The 11,327-nt window shown below is 54.1% G+C and overlaps 1 protein-coding gene across 1 annotated transcript; it reads left to right on the top strand.

The window, feature by feature from the left end:
• Positions 1-1,882: 1,882 nt before the first annotated feature.
• Positions 1,883-2,143, top strand: PRM3 (protamine 3; the record flags this gene model as incomplete). Its single annotated transcript, XM_082856340.1, has 1 exon — positions 1,883-2,143. One exon carries the CDS (start codon positions 1,883-1,885, stop codon positions 2,141-2,143), a length of 261 nt encoding a protein of 86 aa, XP_082712466.1.
• Positions 2,144-11,327: the final 9,184 nt, after the last annotated feature.

Below are 11,327 nucleotides of genomic sequence, written 5' to 3' on the forward strand. Positions count from 1 at the left end.
AGGCTGCAGAAGGATCGGGAGGAGGAGAAGATGCATAAGGCAGCTCCCAGCCTCCCTGGGCCCACCAGGAAGAGTCGCCTGCCAGGAAGCACCTCGCGAGACCACAGCAAGTCCCCCTCGGATGCCCAAGCCCCAAGTTTGCAAGGAGCCCACAAGATTTTGAGTAAAATGAGCAAAAGTCATTTGCCAGATAAAGCTTGAGATAAGAAACTTGCTGGCCTGTCAGGGTCTCCATTATGCAAACGGCACAAACAAGGCTTCTATTCACCATGGGGTCAGGGGAGGAGGAGAGGGTCAGGGCAGGGGCCTCATCCCTGAGTGCTGCGCTGGTGTGTTACCCTGTGACACTGTGTGTGTCCTCTCACCCGGAGCCATCATGATGCCCAAGGCCACACTACTCCCCCCTTGACCTTTCCATTTCCTTGTCATGGAAACATGATGACAAAAGTGTGAAAATGTGACCCGTTATGAGATGGGAAGCAGGTCTAGCGTGCTCCAGCAAGAACAAGGCCAGCGTGGGGGGAACAAAAGGCAAGGGGCAGAACTGGGTGAGGCCTTGTGGGCCGCTGGGATTCTGAGATGGGACCCTCATTATCACAACAGGGCCATGGAGGCTCACGGGCAGAATCCATTCCTGCCTCTTCCGAGCTTCTGGGGGCTCCTCGTAATCCTTGGCGTTCCTCTGCTGTGGCCGCATCTCCAGTCTCTGCTTCCTGTGTGAAATCTCTCTGCCTCCCTCTTAGAGGGACGCTTGTGGTTGCACTCAGCGTCCACCCAGATAACCCAGGATCATCTCCCTATCATCTCCCCGTCTCACTCGAGGCAGGGGAAGTTGGCAGTCAGAGTGGAGGGGTGCGGGGAGTGGTGGAGAGGGTCCAGAGACCCAGACACAGTCTTCACCACGTGGCCCCAACCAGCCCTACTGAGACCACACCAGGCAGGGCCGTTAGAACAGAGCCGCACGTGCCTCCTTAATCCCCTCGGAGGCCTTAGTGACCACGAGGCTGGACTAGAGGGGACCAGGCCCGACTCTGAATCCAGGCTCCACCACTGACTAGCTGTGGGACTCTGGGCTGGTTACTCAGCCTCTCTGAGCCTGCTCTCCCTTTGTAAAATGTAACAATCGTACCTACCTCACGGGGTACATTAGCTTCTTTCCTCTCAGCCTACCACAGCCACTGAGAATCTGGGACAATATCTGTATTATATGTCAGAAAACAGATTCCTAGTGCTCAGCAATGACCAAGGAGACTTAACCCCCTCCTGGGCTGAAATTGTGCTGGGTGGGAATGTGTAGCTAGAGGCTGGTGGCCCCAAAAGCTTACAAGCCGCTGCCTTTAAAGGGTGATTTTGGAGAACAGGAGAGAGTGAGTAGGGTTTTCTTTAGTTTTATAAAAGTATAGTGCACAAGTTTTAAGTATGCAGGTCAAGAAGCCAGACATTGCCAGTGCCCCCTGGAAGGCTCCCTCGTGGCTACTTTTCATCACATACTGTCAGCAGCTCTCTTGGGCTGGATACTTCTGGGATGTGGGGAGGAGTCTGTGTGCTCTCCTGCTTCTGGAAATTCTATCCCCAACTCTCATCCCAGCTAAAAGGGGGACTTTTGCCAGGGCAAACAAGGCCAGATGGAGGAGGCAACACAGCAGGGCGAGGCTGCACGGGTGTGGGCCTGGCATTTGGCCTCGATCCTGCCCCGTATGTGGCAGGGGCTCAGTGGGACAGCTGGTAGCCTAGGTTTGAGTTCAGGTGTCGGCTCAGACTCAGGTATCCCAGGGTGACATCCCCTTTGTGATGTCAGCGCTCTGCTTACCACCCTCGCCGGCCCCTCCATACCCCACCAGTGATCTTTTCTCCCAGTCCAGAGAGGCAGCCAAAGTGGGCGATGGGTTCCCACTGTGCCAAGCTCGGCACGGGCCACGGCCGGGGCCACGAATCCTCCATGAAGAAGTTCGTGGCCTGCGTGAGTCAGGATAACTTCTCCTTGTCGTCGGCGGGTGAGGAGGAGGGAGAGGCAGAGGGAGAGGCGGAGGAGCTCCCGGTGCAGGGCAAGCTGCTGCTGCTGGAGCCTGAGTGGCAGGAGGAAGGTGCCAAAGACGACTCTGTGGCCCAGAAGAACCCCAAGCCCAAGCAGACGCAGTCCTGACCCATGACGTGGCCCGGGCAGAGGTGCCGGTCGCTGTTCCAGAGAGAAGAACTTTCAGAAGAGAGTAAATAAAGAGTCTCCAAGGAATCCTCCTCCCGCTGCTCTCCCCCCGCCGCCACACCCCGACCCCGTGCCCGTGGCACCGCGCGCGCACGTGTGCGTGTGTGCAGGGAGGTTGAAGAGCAGGAGTCACTGAGCCCCGTCCCTGAACTCCAGCCAGAAGCCCTCACAAGGTCCACTCCCTGTGACTTCTCAGCCGCCGTCCCGTGCTGCAGGGGGTGGAGAATGTGGTAGCCTGGGCTAGAAAGTCACCTCAGCCAGTCCCGTCTCCAGGGAAGATTCCTCCCTGAGTCTGAGCAGATGCAGGCTGAGAGCACCCGATGGGACAGTGTCATCTCCCTCTGCAAACCCCCATTTTGCTGCTCTAACCATAAACGGTCTTAAAGAGCACAGACTTGGGAGGTCAGCAAACCTGCTTCCAATTTCTTTGCGCTCGCTGTGTGACACTGAGCAAGTCGCTGTCTGTCTCTGAACCTCAGCCTGCCCTCCCTGCCTAAGGGTGACATTAATAGCTACCCACAGGTCAGCGGGTCGGGAGAGATGACTGAAACGCTGGGTGGGACCGGGCCTGGCACGCAGTGAGTGTTTCACCAAGACGGGCACTGTTGTTGGAGCCACGGTGGTTCCATCTGACTCGCAGGCCCCAGTTTTGGGGGCTGAGCAGGTTGGAGGGGTCTGAGTCCTTCTCAGCCACTGATTCTTCTGCCATCCCTACACTCAAGGTGACCATCTGTACCCTCATGAGAGGTTCACTTCTGCCTTGTTCAAGGGTTCCAGCTGTGGGGGCAGAGCCAATGCCCTCATTAGAACAATGGGCAGAGGAAGCCCAGAGAAGGGGCCAGACACAGACCTAAGACCCAGACCCTGGGTCCACTCACTCTGGCCTTCTTCAAGAAGCATCGTAATGTGTCTGCTGCCCCTCCTGTCCCTGGCTCCCTTAACCTTTTTCTTTCCAATAGAAATAACAAATGTGATCTCCACCCTCTTCCCTCAATAGCCCCCAAGCACCAGCTATCTGAGCCCGAGAAGGATCGTGATCAGGGCTGCTGGGAGGGGTGGGGAGGCAGTATTTCCAGGGACGTCTCTATTTCTTTGGGGGCTGGGTGAGGGGTAAGGAGAGGCCTTGGGCTACTCAAAGAGGAGGCCACCACTGAGGCCTGCAGATGGCCCACGGCACCTGAGGCTTGAAGGAGGTGGCCCTGCTGTCTGTGACCACCCACCCCCGTCCTGACCAAGCAAGTCGGTCAGCAGCTTTGTCCTTCTGTCCAAGGCCTACAGATCCACCCGCCCATTCATCTGCCCAGCAAACATTTGTTGGGCCCCTACTGTATGCCAGGCACTGTGCCAGTCATACAGTATGGGCCCTGGGATCAATAAACACAGTCTCTGTCCCACTACACACTCGAGGCTGTGGGAAAGTTGGCAGTCGGATTGGAGGGGTGCGGGGAGTGGTGGAGAGGGTCCAGAGACCCAGACACAGTCTTCACCGCGTGGCCCCCAACCAGCCCTACTGAGACCACACCAGGCAGGGCCGTTAGAACAGAGCCGCACGTGCCTCCTTAATCCCCTCGGAGGCCTTAGTGACCACGAGGCTGGACTAGAGGGGACCAGGCCCGACTCTGAATCCAGGCTCCACCACTGATTAGCTGTGGGACTATGGGCTGGTTCCGCAGCCTCTCTGAGCCTGCTCTCCCTTTGTAAAATGTAACAATGGTACCTGCCTCACGGGGTGCATTAGCTTCTCAGGGCTGCTGTAACAAATGACCACAAACCTGCTGGCTTAATACAAAGCATCGCATCCTTTCACTTCCAGAGGCCAGAAGCCTCGAGTCGAGGAGTTCTCTGGGCCACAGTCCCGGAGGCCCCAAGGCAGAATCCTCCCTCCCTTGTCGAGCTCACGGTGGCTTGTGGCTGCACAACTCTAATCTTGGCCTCTGACTTCCCATGGTCTCTTCTCCCTGAGCCTTCTCTTCTGTCTCTTCTAAGGACACTAGCCATTAGATTTAGGGCCCACCTGGATAATCCAGGATGCTCTAAATATCCTTACATCTGCAAAGAGGCTTTTTCCAAATATGGTCACACTGACAGGTTTCGGGGGTTAGAATGTGGACACATCTTTTGGAGGGGCCACTGTTCAGCCCACTATGAAGGGTCACTAAAGCCGCCTAGAAGGAGTGGGGCCCGGACGGAGCCCAGCCATGTAGGAAGTGCTCTGTAAACGAGGGTGGTTTTCACCATGAGTGCTATGACGTTTATTAAGAAATAAACTACAATAAGAGCAGACGATAGCAAAGTTGTGCACGAGCTATAGACAGGGGTAAGTAGACATGGGCAGGGGGGCCTGCCAGTGGGAGGGGAGATGGAGATGGAGGGAGTTTCCTGAGGGAAGGGGCAGGCTGCGAGTGGCCAAAAGCTAAGACCAAGGGCTTCGGCCAAGGCGTGGGGAGGGGTGGGTGGCTGTGGAGAGAACACCCGAGACCAGGGAGCTCCCACTGGGCCCCGTGTGCACACACAGGTGGGCTTTCTTCCACAGGAGGTCTGAGCAGGGATGCAGGACCCTCATTAGCAGGGAAGGGAGCTGAGTCGACAGGCAGGAATCGAGGGAGGAAAACAGTTTTCAAGGGCCTCCTGTGGTTTGACAGACATCTCAGGCTCACAAGAATACCAGGAAGGAAGGGATGACATTCCTTTGTCAGATAAGGAAACCAGGCCTTGAAAACCAAAACGAACTACCCGAGACTGGACATCAGAACAAAGTGGGCTTTGAACCTGACTCTAAATCTCCCAGCTTTAAATCTTGCTGGGGAGGTGGGCTTGCCAGTCAGGCCCCGGGACCACCGTCAGTCCATGTGGTTATTCTTATCATCTTATCCAGTAAGCCATCCAGTCATTCACCCATCCAGTTCATTCATGGATGTATGATAAATGGATGGGATAAACAGATGGATTTGCAAGTCAAGAGGACCTTAATGATTGTCTCAGGTCTATCCATGCCCCATATTCAAATACACATGAGCTTCCAAAACCCAGCGGAGACAGTTAAGCGTCTTTAGGAAGCACTCAGCTATTAAAGGCTCCCTTCCCCATTCTCATCTCTTAGGATGAAAGTACAGCTAAGATGGCACCCCATGGCTCTGTTCCTGTGTCAGGTTCGCCCAGATGAGAAACGCCATCATGCATGGAACGCTAGAAGGAGGAAGTCAAACTCTCCGCAGGAACGTGTTACTACAGTGATTTCTATGCAACACTGATTAAAGCTTGTACACTGGATGACTTATCCTTGGGTCGGCATTTTGAGTTCATTAAACGTGTCACGTGTTTGGGGGCCTGGTTTGGAAGCACAAAGCAGGGAAGAGGTTGGGTAGGGAGGAGGGACATGCCTTGTGATGGGACCTCAAGAAAGTATAAGGAACAAATCCTCACACAGGGTCACAAATGAATGGGAGGTGGAGACATCAAGAAGACTTTGGAGTAGATGGGCGACACTCTACTTGGGCAGAGCCCTCCTTTGTCCTATATGCTCCCATGTTCACGCACACAGGTGTACACACACACACACACACACGGGATGCCCACGGGCCCACACACTGTTCGTGTGATCCACATGCAGTAGGCAGTCCAGAACCGTGGCAGGAGAGAGGCAGGAAGAGGGGTTAGGTATGTGCATTTTGCAGTCCAGAGCATCCTGAGTTTGAATCCTGGCTCATCCTGTTTCCCTGCTGCGTGGCCTTGGGCTGGTGATCAACCTCTGAGCCTCACTTGTTTCAACAAACTTTACCAAGGGACCAAGTGTTTTCAGGGGCTGGGCTAGGTTCTGGGAACACAGAGGACACACAAGGCCCTGTCCACAGAAAGAACACAAACGTGTAAGCACAAGACTTGCTGGTCACAATAAGCAGTATCAAAGGAGCAAGGTCTGGATGTAACGCAGAACAACTCTGGTGCAGCAGGGCTGGGGACGGAGGTCAAGGAAGGCCCAGTGGAGGAGACCTGAGGGAAGCACATTTCAGGTCAAGGGGACAGTATGTACAAAGCCCCAAGGAAGGAAAGAGCTTGAGGTGTTCCAAAGACTGGCGGGCTGGCACAGATGTGCAGGTGGCCGCCAGGGGGTGGCAGCACCAGGTGGGGCCAGGCCACGCAGGATCTGCAGGGCCTTGGGGAGCTTGGACATTTTATTTGGTGTGATAAGTCACTAGAGGGTCTTAATCAGGCAAGAGACAGGGTCTAGTGTCTTTGCTGGGTGGAGACTGAATGGTAGGGGAAAGAAGGGACAAGAGGAAGAGCTGTGGGAGGTCATGGCCAGGAGGGAGGGAGCAGGGCCTGGACCAAGGGCGGCACAGGAGACCTTCCTCTTGGAGGGCAGGTCTGAGATCTGAGATTCATGCTTCCTTTCCCCCAAACCTCCTGGTTCCCTGTTTAAGAACAAAAGCCACATAATGTCATGATAGTCATTGATACCTCAGTGCTGAAGAGTTTGGGAAGTGCTTCTAGAGGGCAGTTTTAAGGGAGGAGGTGGAGACAGAGGGTCAGAGGATAAGGTCAGGGACTTTGAGCCCCACTCACCAAAGGACTTCCCTATTCCCTGGACAGTGTCCTTTTATGATACAGTCACTGAAGGCCGGAGCTCTACTGTAGAGACATCAACTCTGTAATAGAGGAAGTGAACTGGGAAGCAGACAAACCGGGTCGCGTGTGTGGTTTATGGCCCCATCTTAACCCCACATTTCCCTGAAACCAACACTCAGAAAAAAGTGGTACAAATACACAGACATCCAGTCACATATACAAAGAAATTGCCATTCAAACCCACTCAGACGCAGAGCCCGAGGTTCACGTGCGGACTCCCAGCTCCACACCCCCCCATACACACGCGCAGGCTCTCACCCGCCTCCCCTCCCACGCACCGAAACACACACAAGCAAGCACATGTGGGCATACAGCTGCCCTCCTGCAGGCAGACACACGACGACAAGAGGACAAAAATCAAACCACAGATTCATTCTTTCACTTGCTTGGTTTGGGGTGGGGCGGTAGTAGTTTGGAGGCAGGCCTGCGGAAAACCCAAATTTAGGAAACAGAGAGAAATAGATGCTAAACTCAGCCACCTAGAGGTCCTGCACAATCCCCCCACCCCCACCCCCTGTGTTGGGATGTTGGGTTGAAGTGAGGTCTGGGAAATAGACACAGCCCCGCCTGTGGTGGGACTGCTCGCTCAGCTGCCCGGGCACCACTAAGGGGACCCAACAGTCCTGGGGGTGGCGGGGGGAGCAGTCAGGGAAGAGGGTACAGAGCCTGCGTTGAGATGCCCATTTGAGGTATGATTCAGGAGGAAAAAGACCTCAAACTCTGTAGATTCAGCTCCCCTATTCCCTCGCTGGGTGACCCTGGGGCTGTCTCTTAACCTCTCTGAGCCTTATTTGCACCTCAGGCTTTGTCAAGAGGTCCAAGGCGCCATGCTGTTCTTGATCGCTACATCCCCTGTACTTAGCACATATTAGAAGCTCAGCAAATATTTGCTGAATAAATGAAAGAATGTGCAGGCATTAAAGCAACAGTGAGGGGCTTCCCCGGTGGCGCGTGGTTAAGAATCCACCTGCCAGTGCAGGGGACATGGGTTCGAGCCCTGGTCCAGGAAGATCCCACATGCCACGGAGCAACTAAGCCCTGGCGCCACAACTACTGAGCCCACGTGTCACAACTACTTAAGCCCATGTGCCTAGAGCCTATGCTCCACAACAAGAGAAGCCACTGCAATGAGAAGCCCGCGCACCACAACAAAGAGCAGCCCTCACTCGCCACAACTAGAGAAAGCCCGCACGCAGTAATGAAGACCCAACGCAGCCAAAAATAAATAAATTTATTTAAAAAAAAAAAGCAACAGTGAGATGCCACTTTTGAACCCAGTGAATGGGCAAAACCAGAAAAGTTTTGATAATAACAAGCACTGGGAGAACCCAGTGAAGCAGATACAGTTGAATGCAGTTGCCAAGGGGTCAATGTGCATGCACATGTTGGCAGGCGAATGGGGCAGTGTCTATGAACATTTACAGTGTGCAAAGCATTTCTCTCATGTGCGCCAGGGCCACATGGCTTGCAAGAGCAAAAAACTGCAAACAACCCATAGGATGGCTAAATGAACACGCAGGTTCACTGAGGACTATCGTGCTGTTTTTAAAAGAATGGGGTTGATCTCTATGCTATCTACTCAGATTGCCAGGACATGCTGTTGGGTGAAAAGGGCTAGATGGAGAAAGATATACCATTGATGGAGGGGAAAAATTCTACACAAAGAATTCTACACTGTACTTTTATGGGGGAAAATGCAGGTATGTAAGTGCTTAGAAAAAGATCTGGAAGGACATAGACTAAGCTGGTGCCTGGGGATATGTCTGGGGAGGAGAAATACTTTATTTTCCACTAGGAAATGAAAATCAGGGAGAAAAGGCATGAGCATCAGTGAAGTATCTAATAAGCGCTCAGCAAAGCTCTGTTGACTCTGGAAAAAGATAGCACAGGAATGCTGAATGTAAACTCTGCCTCTGGAACTGGTCCAGGCAAGGTGACCCAGAAGGCTCTCCTCGGTGGGACTCACCACCCCAGGGCAGGGAGAGGCCACGGCTAGCCACCCACTGCCTTCCCCCAGCCAAGCCTCTGCCTATAAACCAGCAGGGTGGCACCAGGGCCTCTCCTGCTCCCTGGAGCCTCATCTCCTGCCACCTGCCCCTCGGGTCCTCAAATTTTGGCCTCCAGGCCCTTGCTGACGCCATGCTCTGCCAGGAGTGCTCTCCCTTCTCCTCCCAGAGGCTGCTCATCCCTGCTGGCTCGGCTAGGGGCCCATGCGGCACGGGCCACCGTCAAGTCTCCTGCTGGTCAGTGTGCCCTGAAGCAACGGGCCTTAAGCGAAAGAACTGGGGCGCGATCAGCCCCTCCAAACGGCTTTCCCATGGTGTGGCGGCCGCAGAGCTGAGAAGCCCTCCTGCCCCCGCCCCCAGTGTCCCCAGACTGTGATGGTCAGCCCTCGTGTCTAGTTGCACAGCTTCTGCAAATTCTTGTTTCCCCTCTGTGTCAACTGCCAAAGGTAACCACCATTGCTCTTTTCATCAGCTGCTAACACCTACTTTGCCACTTATGGGATGGGGTAGGGTGGGAACCAGATCGGCCTATTACAATAATGCCCAAAAAGAGGCTCCAAGCAAGATCCTGGGAGATTTACTGATGAAAAGGCACTGGGCCTGCCGGGCTTGGGCTTTCTGACAGCTCTATCGGCCACTGCATTAAGGGAACTTGCCTGAAGCCACAGGGAGGGTGGGAGGGAGGGGGGTGGGGGTGGGGTGGGGAGCTGGGACCAGGACCTGGTGTGCCACAACTGGGGCTCTCAGAAATCCTCCTTCCCGCCCTCCTTATTTTGAGTTATTAACACAGTACCAGCAACTGCTTAATGAAAGCCGGTTAATACTGGATACTTCACGTAATCTCTGACCTAATCTCTCCTTTTTCACCTGTTACCCGGGGATAATAGGCCTGCTGGAATGTTCCCACCAAGTCTCCCCAGGACCTTGGAAGACCAGCCACCAGCTCAGTCCATCACTCCTCCTCTGCCGGATGAGAGCCTTCTCCTTGGGCTCGAGCATCCCTTCCCTTCCACGGAAACACACCACCTTTCCTGCCGTCGGGACCACCTGGGACTAGGTTCTACCCCATGTAATGCAGCAACCTCTCTGCACAGAGGCCAAGCCCCAGGTCTCTCCAAAACACTTTCACCAAGTTCCATCAGCTCCCCGAGTAGCGCTTTTCTCATCTGGTAAATGGCGACATAATTTCCACCTCACAGAACCATGGGGGAGAGTAAATAAGACAACATACCAAGACACTGTCACCTGGCCCACAGCAGGCTCAGCAAATGGTGACTCCTCTTCCAGGGAGTGACGGGTGACCCCAGAACTCAGGTCTTGGACTCCTCAAGCAGTGTTCTCTACTACAAAGCTTGAACGTCCTGGCTTTCCCTTAGGACTGTCTTTGTACCCATTTGGGGGGCTAGTGTGGTAACATCCTGGGAGAGGGAGGTCAGGGACAGTTGTGAGGTGTGTCCCAAGGCCCCCACTGTAGGTCTCTGTGGCTAATACCCAAGCTGTCCAGGATTTCAGCAGCCAGAGGGTTTTTTCCACACCCAATCCTGTAGTGTCTCCTGGGCCTGAAGGAATGTCTCCTGCAGTCAGGGTGAAATCCAAACCCCTCCCACGTTCCAACAAAGCCCTGCCCCATTAACTGGACCCCTGTCAACCTCTATAACTCACCCCTGCACTCACCCTCTGGCTCTCTACACCAACTATACACGTCTCCTTTCTGATCCTCAACTATGCCAATCGCTCCCACCACAGGGCCTTTGCACTGGCTGTTCTCGCTACCTGGAATCCTCATCACCCCGTTTTGAGAAAGGCCTCAACTCCAGCCTCCAAGAGGCTTTCCCTGACTGCCTTATCTCAGTCCACAAACACCTTGTTGTTCCCTTTTTCCCTCTTTATTTTCCCATAGCACTTACCATGATCTGAGATGATCATGTGAATTCACTGTCTCCCCTATGTCTGCTTGAAGACCCCTGAGTTCCCAGTGCCTGGCAGACAGTAGGCACTCAATAAATACCTACTGAATAAATACTGAAAGAGTGAAATAAATGTCATTACCCCTATCTTGCATATGAGGAAATCGAGCCACAGAGAAGCTAAGAAGCTGGCCCCAGGCCATGTTTTCATTAAGTGATAGATTGAAACCAGAATCCATGCTCTAAGCCAGCAGTCCCCAACCTTTTTGGCACCAGGGACCAGTTTCATGGAAGACAATTCTTCCACAGACGGGGGTAGGGGTGGTGACGGATCAGACAGTAATGCAAGCGATGGGGAGCGGCAGATGAAGCCACGAAGCTTCGCTCGCTTGCCGCCGCTCACCTCCTGCTGTGCAGCCTGGTTCCTAACAGGCCGTCCGTGGCCCGGGGGTTGGGGACCCCTGCTCTAAGCCCCACAGCTCGAGGCTTCCCAGAGGCACAGACTCCCATGGGAATCATGGCTGTAAAGAAAGGCTGATGAGCGCTGGGGCAGAGGGCAGTTTCAAGATTACACGACCTGATCAG

Source organism: Leucopleurus acutus, assembly GCF_964270905.1.
Source record: "Leucopleurus acutus genome assembly, chromosome: 16".
Taxonomy (NCBI): Eukaryota; Metazoa; Chordata; class Mammalia; order Artiodactyla; family Delphinidae; genus Leucopleurus; species Leucopleurus acutus.